Source organism: Pygoscelis adeliae, unplaced genomic scaffold (genome assembly GCF_000699105.1).
Source record: "Pygoscelis adeliae isolate BGI_AS28 unplaced genomic scaffold, ASM69910v1 Scaffold4, whole genome shotgun sequence".
Classification (NCBI taxonomy): Eukaryota; Metazoa; Chordata; class Aves; order Sphenisciformes; family Spheniscidae; genus Pygoscelis; species Pygoscelis adeliae.
The window spans coordinates 1,181,245-1,200,223 of record NW_008824986.1 but is presented as its reverse complement, the minus strand read 5'-3'; the positions used below and the strand labels follow the sequence as shown (position 1 = coordinate 1,200,223).

The 18,979-nt window shown below is 53.4% G+C and overlaps 1 protein-coding gene across 1 annotated transcript in view; it reads right to left on the bottom strand.

Annotated features, from left to right (window-relative positions):
* Nucleotides 1–18,979, bottom strand: part of CDH23 (cadherin-related 23) — a 211,058-nt gene that overhangs the window by 49,555 nt on the left and 142,524 nt on the right. Inside the window, exons 15-28 of the mRNA XM_009325979.1 lie at nt 17,611–17,675; nt 16,809–17,046; nt 16,027–16,132; nt 15,483–15,610; nt 12,115–12,187; nt 11,718–11,834; nt 11,026–11,138; nt 8,815–8,922; nt 7,403–7,592; nt 6,046–6,191; nt 5,496–5,715; nt 4,398–4,550; nt 3,237–3,350; nt 1,765–1,913 (exon numbers count right to left, since the gene is read on the bottom strand). Coding sequence (XP_009324254.1) covers nt 1,765–1,913; nt 3,237–3,350; nt 4,398–4,550; nt 5,496–5,715; nt 6,046–6,191; nt 7,403–7,592; nt 8,815–8,922; nt 11,026–11,138; nt 11,718–11,834; nt 12,115–12,187; nt 15,483–15,610; nt 16,027–16,132; nt 16,809–17,046; nt 17,611–17,675 — 1,920 coding nt within the window. The remainder of the gene's footprint in view (nt 1–1,764; nt 1,914–3,236; nt 3,351–4,397; nt 4,551–5,495; nt 5,716–6,045; nt 6,192–7,402; nt 7,593–8,814; nt 8,923–11,025; nt 11,139–11,717; nt 11,835–12,114; nt 12,188–15,482; nt 15,611–16,026; nt 16,133–16,808; nt 17,047–17,610; nt 17,676–18,979) is intronic.

Here is an 18,979-nt window from a genome sequence, read left to right as displayed (position 1 = left end):
CACGGAGGGTTGAACCGCTTGTTTCTGCTGGGAAAGGGCACAACAGCCAGCAGGTAATCTGAAGCTTAAAGAAATCAGTAGGAAAAAGAAAAAGTGGTTTAATTCTTCCAGGTCTGCAGCTCACACTACGTTCGGCCATTGAGTTCACCCCTTTGGGTGAAGTCTCTGTGCCCGGCAAGGTCCCACGGCGAGCACCGAATCCCATCTCTCTGGGTTTCACATGGTTTCTGACCCTCATGGGGTGCAGCTCTGCATCAGGACCTCTCTGGTCTGCCTGGGACATTCCCGCTCTCCTCCTGCCCTGGGCTGCCTGGCTTTCAGACCCGTAGCCATTTAGCTGCTCGCATGGCTCTAAATGTGCTAAATAAGCTGGGTTAAAATGAGCAGCAAAATGGCTCTGAGCCCCTGGCTCTTTAAAGCCAGGTCAATCTGCTGATCAGGGCTGGAGCGAAGGATGCAGAGGGTTGGATGGGGGCTAATGAGGGCAGCGTCTGCAAGAAGCGGATGGGGAAACCTTCGAAAACTCTCTTGTTGCCATAGGGATGTGGGGATGTATTTGGAGGAGACATTCAGTACACATGGTTCACTTTTAAAGGTGTAAATTAAACTAAACCGAGGTGATTGCCCATTTCCATTTCCCTCTGATTTTGTTCTGTGGAAAACAAACTTCCCCCCCCGATAACGCCTCTTCTTTGTCACGGACTGCCAAGAGCATCCCCCTCTTTTGGGAAGCGTGCTCTAAGAAAAGGGACTTCGATGTCAGGCTCAGGTTTCCTCCATTCACAGTCTTTCAGTTTGCAAAAACGGCTCAGTTTTGGGAGTCCCTCGGCAGAGCTCCTCTCCACCTGTACAGCTCCCCTGCACACCTCCACCCCGGGTGCAGGGATTACAGGCAGATTCCTGACCCCAGAGACAGGTGCGGTGCTACAGGCACCACGTACACCGTGCCATGGCACAACAGGTGAGGAGGAGCCGCAGGGCTCGTGCTTGGGGACCAGCCGCCCCAAGCACGACTCCCAGCAAACCTTTGTTGCAAGAGGCAAAAGGCTTCTTTCTTCTCTCCCGGTGACTCACCCTGCCCACGAGAGCCAGGGACAAAGCTGCCCCTTTCCCTGTGCTGGGAGAGGTATCCAAGGCAGGAGGAGCCTTCCCAGGGCCCTCTGCAAAGAGCCTTTGGTGCCTGCTCCAGAAGAGCCCTGGATTTGAAGGGATGCTGGAAGCCCTCGGAGGCCAAGTGAATGCCCACATTCATTCGGCTCTCACTGAGCCATTCAGCTCTGCCCACTGCTCCCTCAAAGAGGAACAAAAATGAAAGCAAAGTCCAAATGCTTTTCTCCCTCCGTTTTCCCCCCCTCTCAAAGCATCTCTTTGCATGTAGTCTTTTCCCTCCCCCTTGAGATCTCTGCTCTCGGTCCCATCTCTACTGGGAGGAGGGAGAAAGTGGGGACGCAGCCAGGCAAAGGGGCCTTGCCAACACAGGGCTTGGGTTTGCTCCTCTTACCCCCTGCAGAAATGGGGTGAATTTCTCATTTTCCCTTGCGCTTCGCTGTCTTCTCCCTGGTGCTCACAGTCTGTGTTAGCAAAGGAGCAGGGGAGCATACAAGCAAGAACACATCTTGCCCTGGCCTGGAGGAATAGACCACCGATGGGGAGAGAAAATGTCCTCCCTGGGCTTCCAGCAGCTCACAGCTGCAGTGCCAGGGCTCAGAGAGCAGGGGACCCCCTTCACCCACCCAGGGGCCCTGGTGGGAGACAGTCACGTGCCTGCACTATGCTGCTGGCTGCCGGGATGTCCTCGGGGATGCTGACTTCGTAGCTGCTCTGAAGGAAGATGGGTCGGTTGTCATTGACGTCCAAAACGGTCACGTACACGGTGGCAGTCCCGGTGCGCCGGTTCCCAGTGGGGCCGTTGTCTGTACAGGAGAGAAAGGTGAGGGGAGGTTCAGTCACCTCCATCTCCTCCTTGCACAGGTGCTGCTCAGCCCTCGGCTGCTGAAAATAACAGCACCAAAATTTCTAAACTAAAATCCTCTGTCTTTTCTGCAGCTTCCAAATCCCACACTGAACCATAGGGTTTTTTTTCTGCCTATCCTGAAGGAGAAAGGAAAAGCCAAACTGCCCCCGAGCTCTGCCACGGAGCCACTGCCCAGCGAGGCTGGAAACGCCACTGGTCATTAAAGAGGGTTTGCAACTCCATAGACTAAGAGGGTGATGTGTGCTGGAAGGGACTGCTGGAGGTCAGGTATTTGAGGGATGAAGATAGGCAGGGGTCTGCACAGCAGCACCTCCGGAGCCAGTCTGCACCTCGGCTGTTGCAGGGAGGCGGTGCGGGTACAGTTGGCTGCAGCTGGCCCCGAGGAAAAGCAAAAGCCCTGATGAGTTTTCTGTAGACCCAGCTCAGCTCACAGCCAAAGAGCACCAGGACCGGTTGATGTTCAGTAGATAAGGACATGGCAGCGTGGCTCTTGCTTTTGCCACAAAGGATGAGGCAATGGGGAGCATAGAGTGAGTTTGTTTTTTCCAGCATGCCTGATGCAAGTGAGCCCTAAACCCACCCAGCTGGAGCCCGTGGGATCTGGTGACTGGGAAAACACAGGCAGTCTGATACCCATCCAAGGGGCAGAACGGACCCTTTACCACTTGGGATCCGGTTCTGCGTGCCCAGCCTGTGCATCCCCACTGCAGACCCTATGGCACCTGCAATGCCGTGCCCCCGAGATTTCTGACCAGGCCACTTATTTCTCCTTTCAAAAGGGATGACCAAGTCTTCTGTAAACAGGCACATCATTATAAAGCTCTGGGGATGATGGCCAAGATGTGTTTGGCACGCAGGCCCTCTGCCTGTGCCAGGTGGCTCTGGATTAATGGGCAGCCACTGAGCTGGCATGGTATTAGGGGAACGATGCTGTGGCACTGGCATTTCTGGGTGGAGGTCTGCCCCAGGCAGCACGGAGCCTCTCGGGAATGGGGGTCTTGCCTTCTTTGGGGGAAAGGGAAACCTCCAGGGCTGGACGAGCCTGAGGGGTGAGTTTACTGTCTGCAAAAGTCATGGTGGAACTGGGACATATTAATGCACATGGGCTGTGAAATGCTAACACAAAACACAGGCTCTGATTTACAGAGCACCTCAAAGGTTGCTGTCTCTCTGCCATGCTTCCAAGGCAGCTCAGCACATGCACAGCCACCCCGCGTGGCTGCGTGGCAGTGGTCCCACAGGAATGGTGGGATATCCTTACCGATGGCCTCCAGGATCAGTATGTACGATGCCACGGTCTCCCTGTCCAGACTCACAACTGTCCTGACCACCCCATCCCTGAAGCCGACGCTGAATTTGCCATCCTGGTTCCCACCTGCAGCAAAGGACAAGGAGCAGGTTACCCGTTGTCTGGATGCAGGGAGCAAAGCCCACGCTGCAGGGGAAGTTGCAGCCTGGGCACGGGGTCAGCCCAGCTGTGGAAATGCCAAGTGTTCAGCCTGCCCTCCTGAAGGGCTGCATTTTACGCGCTTGTGAGCAAGGCAAGCTTTGTAGGATGAGCTTGTATCTTGTCCTAGGCAAAGCTGCTCTGCAGCAAAAGTGGGCAGAGCGCCTTCTCTCTGCCACACCAAATACCGTGCCTGCCTCAGAGCGCAGGAAAGGAGCGATGGTTGTAGGAAAAGCTGAATCATATAAGAGTCAGATCATTTCCTGAATGATTCGGAAGCAAACTGGGGTAACTTTGCATGTGGCCTGCGGTACCTGTGGGACAACACACACCTTTTCTCTTGCGGGGGAGGCCGGAGGGGCCATGAGATGAAACGTGAGGCTGCTATTGTGAGAAAAATTACTCTCTGGTGACACTTCTATTTTTGCCCTCTTCCTGAGGGCTAAATGCTGCATGTGCAGTTTGCAAGTCAAAGCACGGCCAGGGGGTTCCCCAGCCTCCTGCTGCAGGTGCTGCAGCTGCGGTGCGAGCCAGGCACTGCCCAGGCAGCATCGCTGCCCGCCTGCTCCCTGCGCACCCAAAACCACCTGCATGCGGGGCTACAAGATGTCCTACAACTCCAGAGAGGCTTCCAGCCCTAAATGCATGTTACACAAATGCTGCCCCAGCGGTGTTAAGCCCATCCTCATGCTTTTCCTGGCTGCATCCTGGTGGTGTGAGAGGGCAGGGGATGCTTGGGGGCAAGGGTTCGCCCCGAGCATGACAAGGAATAGCAGCGGAGCGGTCAGCAAGGCAGGTAGCCAAGTGGGGCTGTTCGGCAGAGGGCGATGCCGCACAAGGTTTGGAGGGGCTGGAAGAGGCAGCGCTTGGAGGGCGGAGCGCTGACTTGCAGAACCCCCTGGCCATGATCTGGGGCAGCCTGCTCCTTTCCACAACCAAAGCTCCCCTTTGCAGCATTTTGCAAGGGGTTCATACCTGTGATGAAGTAGCTGAGCTCAGCGTTCAGTCCAATGTCAGCATCCGTGCAGTTGAGCCGGACCACTTTGAAATCCCGGGCCACGTTTTCGGGCAGCGACACATTGTAGACAGCTGGGAAGAAGGTGGGGCTCTCGTCGTTCACGTCCAGAACTAAAAGGGGGAACAGAGCTGAGTGCCCTGCCAGGGCTGCCCGTCCTGCAGATGCCAGGCTGACGTCTGCCGGGCTCCCAAAACCACCTGCCTGCTGCTCTGAGCATCCCAGGGAATGCTCTGCCTGCTGCTCCCTGCCATTTGTGTGGTGGGGGTGCCTGCAGACCAGCTGTAAGGACTGGGCCCCATTGCTGCAGGCTGTATTTGGTTGTCTCTGATACATACAGATCTCCCCCCTCAGTCCAAGGAAACCTTACATAACTGTGATTAAAGTTACTGTTTGCACCAAGCTCATTTCCTTCCCCATTCAGAGGAAAATCTGGGGCTTAAACGTAAGCTCAGTATTTCCTGCTGTATGGCAGAGGGCTCTGGAGTTACAGGACCAGAAACTTCTTTTTCCAAACCCAGGCCTGAGGAGAATCCAGGGACAGTGTATTTCCAGATGATGCTTATCCTCAGCACTAGGCTTGTGTGAAGCAAGTAAATAGAAATGCATTAAATTAAAGACCGGCCACATAATAAGGGTCCAGCCCTGAAACTGGGATCACGTGGGCTGTCCAGACATGCAGCTGATGCGAATCACATGCTGAAGCAAAAGGCAGGCCAAAAGAAAAAGAAACACTGGGGATGGGGGAATGGAGGAAAAATGATACAGAATTTGGGGGCCCAGCCAGAAACACCATATTTTCCTCATCTCTGCACTATGCTGACACCACACCAGGCAAAACGCAAAGCCTGCAGGGACAGCAGCACGATGGGCTGCCCTCCCTGTGTGCTGTCGTATGCAAGAACAGACATAATAGGTCAGATCATATATCTATCTGACTCCTCGGTGTTCTATATAAACCACATCTCCTCCGGTGAGGTGTCCTTGTTACCCATCTTTTTGGGACCGGAGGGGGCTCTGCAGCTGGGCAGGGCTTGGAGGGGTCTTGGTGCACCCACCTTTGACAGTCAGGGTGCTGGTGGAGCTCTTGGAGGGCACGCCGGCGTCGCTGGCCACCACCCGCAGGTAGTACTCAGTGATCCTCTCCCTGTCCAGCACGGCAGTGGAGGTGACGAGCCCGCTGGTGCTGTTGATGAGGAAATCCATGCGGGGCATCCCCACCTGCATGCGGTATGTCACCTGCCCATTCGGACCCTCGTCCAGGTCGATGGCCACTACCTGGCAGGGAGAGTGGAGGGAAGTGGTAAGCATGGGGGAGCCTGATTGATTGTCTCCTGACTGATGATAATCACAGTACATAAACCCTGAGCATTTCTTTGCCCCCAGGGATGCTGGGTTGAAACAAAGGGGCCTCGAGGCATCCTCCCTGCTGGGAGCGAGCACATGGGGTGGAATGCCACAACCCCTTCTGCATCCCCCCAGATGCATTGCTAGAGGACGGAGAGGATGGAGAGGATGTACTGCTAGCCTGCTTTGCAGGAGTGATGGCAGCGACAACAGCAGCAGCAGCTCCCAGGGCAGGGCACAGCAGCAATGGGGCACGCTCACCTGGAAGACAGAGGAGCCTGCAGGAAGGCCCTCGGCGATTTCGGCGGTGAAGGGCAGGTTTTGGAAAGTGGGGTCGTTGTCGTTCAGGTCCAGCAGGTTGACGAAAACTGTGGCACTGCTGGTTGCTCGCAGGGGCGGCCTCCCACCTGTGGAGGCCAGGAATGGGGTTTCAAGGTTAATGCCTCCAGCCATTTCCAACCCTTTCCCCCAAAAGAAGTCCTCACTCCCTATGCAGAGAGTCATGCAGGATGGGGCTGCCCCATCGAGGTCTTAACCTGTCCGTGTTACTGCTTGTGCTGCAGCCCATTGGACTAATGGCATAGTCCACTGGCAGGGGAAATCTCTCCCTGACAGGAGGTATGCAGGACAGACCGACAGCTACCCATGCCTGCAGCTAAAAAACAATAGCAACACCAATCTATCCTTCTGGCAGGCTGGATGGGACAATGGCCTTAGCACGGTGCAGAGGTGATGCAAAAATAGAGAGGCAGAGTTAAGGTTATACGTGCCTGCTGGCTCTTGGAAACCAGCTGGATAGTGGAAAATTATCTTCATCTCCCTCTCTCTCTATTTTTTTTTCTAAAAAAGTTTCCCTAACATACTATTTCCAGAGCAAAAGACATTTCATTGATCAGCTCTTTTCCCTCCACCTGCTCAACTGACTTTCCTGATGGAGCCAGCCTCCATGTGTGGTATTTCACCAGTCCTGCAAGCCACGCAGGCTCAGCTCCGCAGAGAAACCCCGACCCACCCAGCAGACCTTGCAGAGCAGCCCAGAAACAGGTTGCCCGGTGTGCCTTGACATATCTTCTCAGCAGCACGCTATGAGCACTCGGCACTGCCCTCATCTCCCTGCCTGCACTAAACATTCACTTCTTTGTGCTACAGCCTCTGCCTCCTACATGCAGCCCAAGCGTGGGTCTCCTGCAAAACAGACAGTTCACACACCAGGCGCCTTTAGGTTTGTTTTTTAACTGCAAAATGCAAAGAATGGTGTCTTCTGCAACGAGGGGGAGTTTCTGCCTCCCAGGCTCATTGTCAGGGCTGCTGCAGAAACCACGGTGCTCGCGTTCTGAGGGCTTCTGGTTTGTTTTAGCAGCAGGTTTTAACCTCCTCTCATTTTTTTAACCACAAAAATATCTTTAGAACTTATGCTTAAAACAGGAAAAAAAAAGAAACTTCATCATAAAGGAAAAATCAGGCCAAAAAAGTTCAGCTCAACATATGAAAACCATCAGGGAGGGAAAGCAGGAGAGGAGGGCAACGCACACACAACCTGAGCCCCAGTGATTTCTAGCTACAGTGGAGCAAGACAAACCACCGTGGCAAAGAGGAGTGGGACTGAAGTGGGGCTTACAGTCGGTGACCGACACCACGATCCTCCGCATGAGCTGGGCCTCCTGGGCGTTGGGGTTCTCCCGGTCCAGCAGGACGCCAGTGGTGCGGATCTTGCCCGTCGTGCTGTTGAGGCTGTAGAACTTGTTGGGGGGTCGGATGCTGTACACCACCGTGCCATTCTCCCCCAGGTCTGGGTCGATGGCCACCACCTGCCATGGAGAAACAGCAAAAATTAAAGCAGAGCAACGGGAATTAACTCCCATGGTGTGTCCCCCTGTAGATTCACCAGTGTCTGATAATGAGACTGAGCTCCCATGACAGGCTTTCCCGTACCAGCAGCAGCAAGTTCTCCTTCCTCCATACAGCTGTATATTTTCATGATACTTGCAGGGATTTTGTACCCTTGAGACCTCTGCTGTGGTGTTAAATCTCACCAATATTGGCCTGCAAGCCCGGGAGGTAATGGCATGGCAAGAGAGACATGAGCATGCAGCAGTCAAATGGGCTTTTCTCTTTTTAAATAAAACCGGCTAGAACAAGCGCCCTTCAGAAAAATAAAATAAATGGGACAAAGAGGCGCGCTGAGGAACTTGTGCTGCCACATCGGAAATGCTGGAAATAATTCACTGGTGGGTTCTCTTCCATGCCAGACACTTTGTGCTTTATTGTTCTCCCTGTGACATTTTTAATTACAGGGGACATTTACATTAAAAAAACCCCCAACTTCATTACACTCGTAACTTCCCCGGCCCCTGCTGCCTGTCTCGCAGCTGAGTTTACATCATATCAGTGACACAATAATTATTTTCCCAGCAACTAATTGGGATGTCAAAGGCAAGACAACTTCAAGCAGGTGCTGAGCAGTGGGGCTGGTGCCACACGGAAGAGAGAAAAACGCCGTGCTCTGGCTGGGGCTGCGCTGACAGATCTTTCTTCCCCCCCAACTCCTTTTCTTTCGTAGCCTTCCCCCTTATGTGATTTTGTGGATTCTCTTTGCTTTTCCCTCATTTATTTCCCGTTTTGTGCCTGTCATTTTTCTCCCAGCGTGATGGAGTATAAGCCTCCCTCTCTCCTTCTTTTATTTCACCAGAGGGACTTGAAAGCCTGTAAATCAATGTCTTTCAGAGAGGTCCTTGAAGGAGGTTGCAGATGAGGCTAAGAAAAGGAGAATTCGGCCAAAACCCATACAATTTGGGGAGAAAAAAAAATATCCCAGCAGATAAGAGAAACACACAGGATGGGCAGCAGCGAGGAGGCTCAGGAGTAACCTTTTAAATGGACTTCTGCAAGATGGTGCTCGACTGGAGGTGACACCGGGTAGGAGGTGACACCCATTTGGAGGTGACACCCTGCTCCAGCCAAGCAAGTGACAACCTCGCCGGGTGAAAGGAAAAGGCTTTTAGCACAACAGCCGCCTTCCTTCGCACGTACTGTGGTAACATCCGAGTTGGGGGGGGTCATCTCCACCAGATTGATGAAGTATGGCTCATCCTTCCACGTGGGATAGTTGTCATTGATGTCCAGCAGCGTGATGTTCACCTGCAAGAGAACAAGCAAGCAATGCTACATCAGGCGGTATTGGCTCCTGGGGCAGCACGGTGTGTCCCCCTGGATGTACAGCAGCACCAGGTACCCAATGCATGTTCACCCTCTGGAGGAAAGCCTGCAGAAGAAGAACCTCCTGCATCTTCACAGCCAAGGCTCCTTGGCATATCTGATCTTGGTTTGGCTCACATGTACTTATTACCTTGCAGTTAAAACAACCACAGGGGCACGAGGTGTGTTTTCAAAGCAGTTACTTCACTGAAGGGGGGATGCAAATCGGTCACGGTGGTGGGGGAGAGGATGCAGTGGGAACATGGCAGGAAAGGAAGGCAAAAACTGAGTGACTGGTAAAAAGAAAAAAAAAAAGGAATAAATGAGAAATCAGGAGAGGGTACGGTAACAGGGGGCGGGAGGTGCAAAGACAAGAGAGCACGGGAGAGGATGGTGCCCTGAGGTGCTACCTATCTTCATTTTCAGCATGAGAAACGGCATCTAAGTGACAGTAGCGAGCCTGTGGGATGCATCCTGTTGTCTGTGAGTCTCTCACCTCCCCAGATCACCCGTTTCAATCCAGCCTGTGAGTCTATAAAGGTGCCTCAGGGAAGAGCTGCAGTTCAAGGGAAAGGGGGGCAGAGGGGCAGGAGGTAGCCCCGGTGCCTGCCACCCCCAAGCAGGGTGTCTCAGCAGAGCTTCTCCTGGGGTCTTCCATGCTCCCAAGTAATCGGGTCCTGCCGACGCACCAGGCTGAGCTGCTGGTGCCACCCCGTGGTAGAAGAGGCGAATCTGGATACCACAGTCTCCAGGGATGTGCCCCGGGCACAAGCCAAGGCACCAGTGGTGGTCCCTGGGGAAGGTTGGTGACCCACCTCTATTCCAAGCACCCCAGGCACTTGTCCATCACCCAGGGACCTTGCAAAGCCCCTGAATGGACCCTTATTCCCAGATCAAAAATTATTATAGGGAACAGCTTTGAGTCCCGGGTGTGTATCCTTGCTAATGACAGTAGACAAACTTCATCAGCCACCCACTTCTCACCGAGTCTTAATATTCTTTAACATTTTAGGAACCATGATGCATTTTTTTTTTTTTCCTAATTGCAACCTGTGTTGTAAAAACCTTGTTTTGCCCTTCAGTAACGTCAATAGGAGAACATAATCTCATCTGGAGCCCCAAAGGGGAACCCAGCATCTGATAGGCCATGCCATTGCTTGGCCAAGGCCATCATGTGCCTCTGGGAGGCCCCATAGGGAGCTTCTAGTCTGCTACCTGGATCATACACCTCCTGATGGTCCTCAGCAGTAGTACCAATTACTTTAGAGATCTCTTCGGCACAACCACAATATTTCTCTGCATCGCCTTCTGTTGCGTGGGGCATCTCACCTGCAATCCAACCAAGCATCCCAGGAGCAAGAACATCGAAATGTTATGAAATGTTCAAACCAACATGGTGCCATGAGCAGTGAGAGATGGATCCTTGGCTTTTCACCTCCTGGTATTTGCAAAGACTTCTACAAACCCTTTGCAAACAACAGGTCTCCCTGAGGTCTGTGAAGGGCAAGGCAAAGTAGAAGGCTTCAATCTGCAGTACAACGTCCTGCACCTCCACCAGAACCTTCTGAGGAGCCCAGGCATCACAAACCGGTTGGAAACCCTTGATCCAGGCAGTATGAATAGTAGTCATCAGGAGCAACTAAGCGCGCCTGCAGGCTCTCCAACTAAGCATTTTCTCAAGAGGCATGAATAAAGGGAGCCATGCTGTGGGTGGAATAGGTACCCGTTACTGCCTTCACATGGAGAGCTGGACACGCAAAGCGCTGGAAGGTCAAGTGGCTCCTCAGTGAATGGCTTGCTAGGAAAGGGAGCCCGACTTCAAGGTCTACACAGTCTGGACAGTCATTCTGCAAGGACTGTGAGCAGCAGTGGGGGCAGTCCAGAGGGCAGACATCACAGTGTGCTCTTTACCCATTCACACAGCTAAAATTAAACACTGCTAGCATGGGGAACTGAAGCATCGGTGCCTGGGCAGCCCTCTCTGATGCCAGCCCCAGGCAGGCACCTGTGGCTGGAGGAGGTGGGAATCACTCTTCACACACTCACCATAGCAATGCCTGTCTTCTGGTGGTGGCCCACGCCTCCATCCACTGCCCGGACAATGAGGATGTATTCAGATTTGGCCTCCCGGTCCAGCAAAGATGTCGTTGTGATTTCTCCTGCAGCCACAGGAGATGAGAGAGATTAGAGATGTTGTATGGTGATTAGGGGCACTGGTGAAAAAATGGGACACTCAAAACCAGAGAGAGGATCCTTCACAAATGGGCCCCTTTTTCTGATTCAGGTTCAAATAGGTGGATCTTGGAAGGGTCAGCTTTTCAGCAAGCTCCTGCAAACTTCGTGCTGTGTCTTCCCACGGGAGCCCGTTTAACAATTGCCTGTGATCCCTCAAGCTTGTTCCTGCCCAGAATGAACCAAAACCGGTGCCAGCAAGGGAAGGTGGGCAGCAGCTCCTTAGCTAACATAAGCCCTTGCAGCCAAAGCCTTTTCTCAGGTGTCACTCCCATCAGGAGCTGAGCTTCCACTAATGCTCCTGCCAAAGCTCTCACGGTGACTGAGCAAGTGCTGGTGGCTGAAATCTGGTGAATCCCTTAAACTGTGTTTCTCCTAAGCAGGCTGCTCGGGGGAGAGGAGGGAAGGAGAGAGGGTGAAAGAAGAAAAATGATGGGGAAGAAACAGGGGGAAATTCAGCAGAGGGAACTGAAAGGAAAAGAGGGAGAGCACATCTGGAGGCTCACCTGAGCGGGCGTTGATCCGAAAATGTGAGGAGCCCTCTAGGGAGTAGATGATTGACTCCTGCCCGTACTCCCTGGACCGGTCCATGTCCGTGGCATTGAGAAACAACACCGTGGCTCCTTGGGGGAGGCAGAAATGGGGGCTGGGATGGGCATTTGCAGCCTGAGTGGCTCTCCCCAGCTGCCCCGTCCCCCCAGACCACTCCTGCAGGTCATCTGGCCAAGGGGTCCCCTCGCCTGCATGCACAGTGGGGCCAAAACCCCAGACCCCACGGCTATGAAACTTTGCCAGGTCTCTGGCTTTTGCCTCCCCAAAAAGCCATCACCCACCCTGTTCTGGCTGTAAGACCCCCAGGGCCCTTCTGCTAGCCTGGAGAAGGAGCAGGGCCATGCTCCGTACCTGCCATGATGTCCTCCATGACGGTTATAACATAGGAGGGCTTGCTGAATGTGGGAGGGTTGTCGTTTTCATCCTGAAGCAAAGAGAAGGTCGAGAGGCTGGTTGGGAAAAAGGCAAGATGGTCAAGTACCTGCAAAAGTCTGGTACGGGGATGCTCCTGGCCAACTGCATCTCAAGATGTGACCAGCTCAAGATATCAGTGTGGGGAAGATGGCCTTAGGAATAAGGCACCAGAGGTCTGAGCACACGGTTTCACTGTGGAGGCAGCTGAGGTTAAGGTAAGCCAATTGTCAGTGACTTTGCTGAGCCATACAGTGGGGACAATACCTACTATCTCATTATCCAGCATCCTGGGCAATACGCAACAGGCCTGAGGAACCACTGCCATTTGCAGTCAAGCATCCTCTGAGCCGCTCCTGCCTCCACTGCAAGCCTTGGGAAGACTCAGACACCGCATGAAGCACAGTAGCATCATGCACAGACCTGCTCTTCCCTCTCAGAGTGGCACGTGAGTGGCTTAGTGCTCCGGCTCACCCTGTCCATGAGGCCGCCATGCAGACCGGACTGGCCAGGGGAGCTGCTGAGCTTTGGCTGCCTTTGTTTAAATGGAGGAATGCTGTGGGTGTTTGCAGAGAGAGCAGCTACAGCATTTTCAGGGGGGAAGCTGGTTTGCACACCAGTGTGCTCCCTCCAAGCCTGTCTCTGCCAGCGACTACAGCCGACCTGGTGAAACCAGGCAGGAGCAATTGCGCAAAACGTCCCTCAAAACAGATTTCGGACCAGTTTAAAGCTCCCCTAGGAGGGCTTTAAATGCTGTTTAAACAATGTTAAGAATCTGCCTTAAATGAACCAAACCCAACCGCCTATGGAGGGAAGGATGGAGCTGCCAGGACATTAAAACACCGTTATGGACTTTGCCATTTCCCTCAGGCTGCTCTGGAGACATTTTCTACCTCGAGGACACTGATGGACCTGCAGGCTCAGCTGCTCCTGCTGCCACCGAACTTGATATTTGAGGCAATTTCACGTGCCAATGATGCCCATTGTACTGCAATTAAATTGCCATCCTCTGGTCTCGTTGCTGGAAGCAGGTGGTCTTTAATCAGCCTTTGCATCACTCAGCTTTCACCGCCTCTCCTCCGAGGGTAATGAGGAAATTGCCTGCTGCCTGGGGTGCCCTCTGCATGTCCCTCCTCCTCCTCGCAGAGCTGGGTCAGGGTCACCGCCCCAGGGCAAATGCAGGAGGTCCAGGCAGGTTAAAGGCAAAGGAAAGGGAGAGACTGAACATGCATCCACGTGCTACCTGCAGCCGGACCCAGGTGAGCTGTGCTGTGGTCCAGGCTGGGTGGACGCAAACAAGAGCAGACGCCGCACTGTTTCGTTAGTGGTCCTGAGTTCATCAGGCCGTGCTCAGCACTGCCACGGCCCAGCAAGCCAGCTCCCGGGGAGGCAGGGGCTCGCTCCTGGCTGGCTCTCCATCTGGCAGGAGCTGGCATGCACCTGCCTGCAGCATGGTGCATGGCTTTTATACTTGGGAAGGACATTTCCCACTTCAGCAACATGAACTCCAAAGCTCTCCGCTGCAAACCTTCCCGCATGCCTCCTGCAGCACTGCAGCAATGCCAGGCAGGACCCAGCACGCTTCCTCTGATTCCACAGGAGAGGGCATCCAGCTAAACCACCTCGCTCCTGATCCCACCTCGCTGACTCGCACAAATCCAGCTTCCCCGACCCTCAGCCTCGGACAGCCATCATATCATCTTCAGGGATGCTGATAACTGCAGACACTCACGCTAAGCACACAACCCCCTTTCCTCCAGACATACACACGCTATCAGTTGCTGGCTCATCACCCCGAACAGGGCGTCAGCGGCAGGGAGCGAGGCAGAAACTTATTAGCAGTGATATTTCCCCGGATCCTGGTGTGGCGCGCGCTATTAGTTCTGATTCAGCGGCTCCCTCTACAAAAGCGTATTGTCCCCTAATGGGAAATCTACAAGGCGAGTTTGACTTCTTTATTAAAAACCAACAACCAAAGGATGAAAAAAAATTACCTCCCTCCACACTCACTCTCCTTCTGCCTTTTCACAGTTCTTGTTCCTCAAGTGCCGTTGTGAAATGCTTCCTCCTCATTTTCTTCCTATTTTCTGTTTGGTTTTTTTTTTTTCTTTTTCCAGTTGAGAGAAAATCCCTTTGGTTGAGAGTGGAAAAAGTGACAGCTACTTAAACCCCACCAGTGTACAGACTCAACCAGGAGGAGATGACCCACTGAAGTGTGGTTTTTAGAAAGAGGTGTTTATGCTGTCTAAAGTACAGCATGGGAAGGATGTATTTAACCACTAGCCCCCCTGGCACTGCCTTATTCCCTCTCTCCCAAGCATGGTGAGGGAGCTGGAGGAGAGGCATGCTGATGGGACTTCATTCACATCCCATGGCACCGTGGACTTCATCTTCTTCACCTTCCCAGACTGACGCTGCTGTCAGCCTGGCTTAGATCCCATCAGTGCGAGACTGACAGGTTATCAAGCAAACTGTCTCCATCGCTGATACCTCCCTCCAGATGTCCTCGAATCACAAAGTGCCTCAAAGTGACAATTCGATCTAATCTTCCCGAGGAATGCTGCAATGCTTTGCCTCTCCCAGCAGCAACCCCTCCTCGAGGGGGTTTGCACCTATGCGGGCGCGAGATGCACAGCGAAGTCCACGGCCCAGCTGGGGCAGCCGGCACTGGGGAGATAAACAAGCAACTGCCCGTGATTGATTCAGGGACCAATAATTTCCGACACTACAAGTGCTAACGCACAGCCAAAGCTCTCTCCTCTGCATCCGAGCTGCAGCGAGCGCCTCTGGCTACCAGCATGGAGAGCATCCCAGCCAGGAGTTCCCTGCGAGCTGACAGAAGGTCTCAGTGAACCTCGCCAGTCGGAAGCAAGGGCAGAGGGTAGATCTCCACCCTGTGCCCAGCTCTGCTCCTTGCCCCGTGGTTAGCTGGGGCTCCTACCACATTACTTCCAGCGGCTTCCCTGTGCATCGTGCACAGCCGAGGAGAGGCAGGAGGTGCATGGGGTTCAGGACAGCCCGTCTGCACTCGTCCATGGTGATGCCCCCTCAGAGACACTCTCACTCGCCCTCTGTCACTCAGACCTTACCAAATGCCTGGGACAGCCTTTCTTTAACCAATATGTATGACACATATGTACATGAGACATATATGACACATATATACATATATGAGACATATGTAATTGCAATCCACATGTACACATCCACAGGGTGGGATAGTTTTGCTGGGTTATTGATGGATTAATGGCACTGCTATGGAGCAATTGCAGGAAAACCACGGCAGGATCGTCAGGTGCTGTACTTACAAACACCTCAATGGTGACGGGGACAGTGCTGTTGAGCGGCAGGTTGCCAGCATCCTTGGCCATCACAGTCAGGTAAATAACCCCGTTGGCCACCTGCTCGTAGTCGAGGGGGTGGTTCACGCTGATCACTGAAAGGATGCAAAGCGGGGTGGTCAGGGGGGCATTCATGCACTGAGCAGGATGGCGGGCAGGATCGGGGGGTGGTCCATCCACACCGCTTCCCCAGGGCCAACAGTGCCTGCTCGAGGTGGAAATGCCCCGAAAACACGAGCGCTGGGCATTACTGAGCTCCTTGCACTGGCATAACCCGAAGTGAGCTGTACACCCATGGAAACATGGCTCTGCAGCGGCGCGGCTCAAGCCCTGCTGCAAAGGACCATGTTGCAGGTGAGGTCAGGACAAGCAGAGGAGCTGCTGGTGCAGCTTCTTAAAGTTTGCTGACACGACTGCTTGCAGGCGTGTGAGCGCAGCCTGAGCTGCTGCTGCTTGTCAGGGCCATGCTGCTGCTCGTCAAGGGCACTGCAGTCCCGAGACCAGCGCTTACCTCCGTACCCTTCTGACACCGCGATGTCAAAGTAGTCGCGGAAGGCAGATGCTTGCACGATGCTGTATGTGATCTGGTTGTTTGGAGGGGAGTCCTCATCAGATGCCTAGGGCATGAGTAGAGGCAATAAATGAACACAGGAGCTGTGCCGGTGACGTGCAACGGGAGAGAGCCGAGGGGATGGGAGGTGCAGGCTGTGCCCAAGGAGGGTGGAAAAGCGATGGAGGAAGATGCACTCATTGAGGGCACCGAGGGGGTTTGTAAACCAGCCTCTCCTCCCACCCTGCCTCCCAGAAAGGACTCGATGGATCCCCCTCTCCGCCTCCCTGTGGCACTCACCCAGCCTGGCCCCATGGAGGGAAAGTTGTGCTCTTGCATCACAGCAAAGTTTATTCTTGTGCTGAAGGAGCAAACAGTCTTCCCTACCTGCCTTCCCTCCACAGCAGAGGCTTATAGCTCCATCAACAACAAACAGAGCACCTTCCCCTTGGTGTCTGCTGCCTTTATTGAGCAGAGCAAGGTGATACAGAGGCAGTGCCTGTGCCCTGGGAGAAGCCCCAGGTCCTGGGTATGCTGTATAGGCATGGGACTTATAGGAGAGGAGGAGGAGGAGGGAGGCAGCCCATGGCTGCAGCACCACACCCAGTTGCAGTTTGCAGCGAAGCACAAAAGATTTTTCAGGAAGGATGCAGGAGGGATGGCAGCAGGGGTGGACAGGCACCTAACCCGCTCCTGTCTTCCCAATGCGCATCCCAAGTGGAGGAGCCGCTTTGGTCCCTCACCCGGAGCCGGACCACCTGGGTGACGGAGGGCTCGTTCTCCCGCAGGGCCCCCAGGTATGCCTCCTTCTGGAAGGTGGGAACGTTGTCATTGACGTCGAGGACATTGATCCGGACGCGCCCTGTTGTCTCCTCCCCACCGCCATCCCGGGCGATGACGGTCAGGGTGTAGCGCTGCGTGGTCTCAAAGTCCAGTCGAGCCGTCAGGAGGATTACGCCTGTGTCCTTGTCCAGCGAGAAACTGAGGGGACAGGAGAGGAGGGGGAAAGCCCCGGTGACCACATGCTGGAGATGGAGAAATGGGGTGGCAGCAGCCTGACAGCTAGCACTGTGGTGGGTGAAGTTCATGGCTTTCTTCTGAGGGATATTAGGTCCCAGAGCATCTTCAAGAGCTTGGTGCAGGTGGTGGGGTAGAAACCCTCAGTGCTGCTCTACAGGCAGAGAAAGTGGGCTCAGAGGCCCCAGATCCTGTCTGCTGGGCAGCCCACATGCCTCCCCCAACCGCCAACCAAGAGTGGGTCACACATGATGCTCCAGCGCCAACAACTCGCTGGCAAATGCATTTATCGGTCCCAAGCAATGCTGGTGCCTGTAGGTCCCGATTTAGCAAAGCAATTAAACATGCTGAGCATCAGGCATGTGCTGAAGTTAACTCACCCCTTTGGGAGACAGCACAGTGGGGTTTTCATAGGGTATCTCGTGGGTAGGACATAACAAATGCCCTTAATTGCCATGTGACTTCTTAGTGAGGTTAGAAGAGGATTTTGAAGAATCAAAGTCATGCCAGTGGTTCAGTCACACTCACCGGTCAGGGTCATCGCTGAAAAAATAACTGACTTTCCCGTATGTGCCCACATCATTGTCAGTTGCCTGAAAAAATAAAAGTTAATTAATAAATGAAGGTGTTTATGGGAATGTTGCATTACACACACTAGTGAATCCATTACATCCTCTTTACCTCCTTCTACTCAGGTGCCAGTGGGCTAGCACCAGCGCAGACTTTGTGTGCTGCCATTTATCACCTGAGAGATGTGGGGCTGGGGCTGTCTGTGCTCGCCTGGGTTATTCAGCGCATCCCTGACTTGCAGCCTGCTCTAGATAACAGCCCTCCATCATCATCTCTCAGCATCACTCCCAAAACCTGTGGGAAATTTGGCAGTAGGAAATTTTATGCCTACTTACTTTCCCTGACATACTAAGCTAATCTGGGAAGCATATGTGAAATAAAGGTCTCCATGGACAATTCTTGCGGGCCACCCGTCCTGGCCCTGTGAAGCCAAAGAGCTGGGACCCTGCATCCACAGCTCTTACCGTTCCCTGTGCATTCAGGGCTGGCAGCATGCCTGGGGCTATGGGGAGAGAAATAAAAACCTATCCCACTTCAAAACTCCCCCCCAGGCTAAAATACAGACGAGGAAAAGCAAGGAAAGGGATTTTGACCTTGCCTTCCACGAGCAGGTCCCACTGGACAGCTCTTCTGGGGGTGCAACCTGCTGCAACCCCACCAATGGACCAATGCCTCTCGGGATGTTGCGGCGCGAGTGTCCAGTGCTGGCTGTCACCCAAGCCACTGTCAGCAGCAGGACTGGATGCACATACACCGCTGCCAGCTGCTGAAGCTGGAGCAGGCTGGTCACGGCTAAGCAACCAGAACTTTCTGGGGAAGGTGTGTGAAACAGTGTGTCAGCCCTGGATGAACAAGGCAAGATTTATGTATGTTTTAAAGTCTTTTCTCTAATGAATATATAAAACATGCATGAGCAGTGGCAGGAAAAAGGAGCAGAAAATTTTATTTTTAGGTGAGGAAAGTGGAATACAAGCCCCAAAATATCCTTTTTCTCCCCCAGTATATTTTCTAAATTGAGTCCTGTCTGGATTACTTAGACATCAACAGGTCTGTGAAAAAGCAGGGTCAAAGACACATTTTATGTCCAGATACCAGCAAAAGGCTGTATTTTAGGACTGGCATGGAACACAACCCGTTCCTGAAACCTTCCTGATTTATTCATGGCCTTGATTACCCTTGACAGCAGAGTAGGAGCTTGAGCACATCAAACAGCTTTACCCCCCTGCACCGCTTCCCTGCCACTCCATGGGGTGGCAGAGGAGCAAAGGCACGAAAACTAGCCTGAATTAATTCATTTTTTTCCCCAAAAATGCTTCCCCAGCCCGGG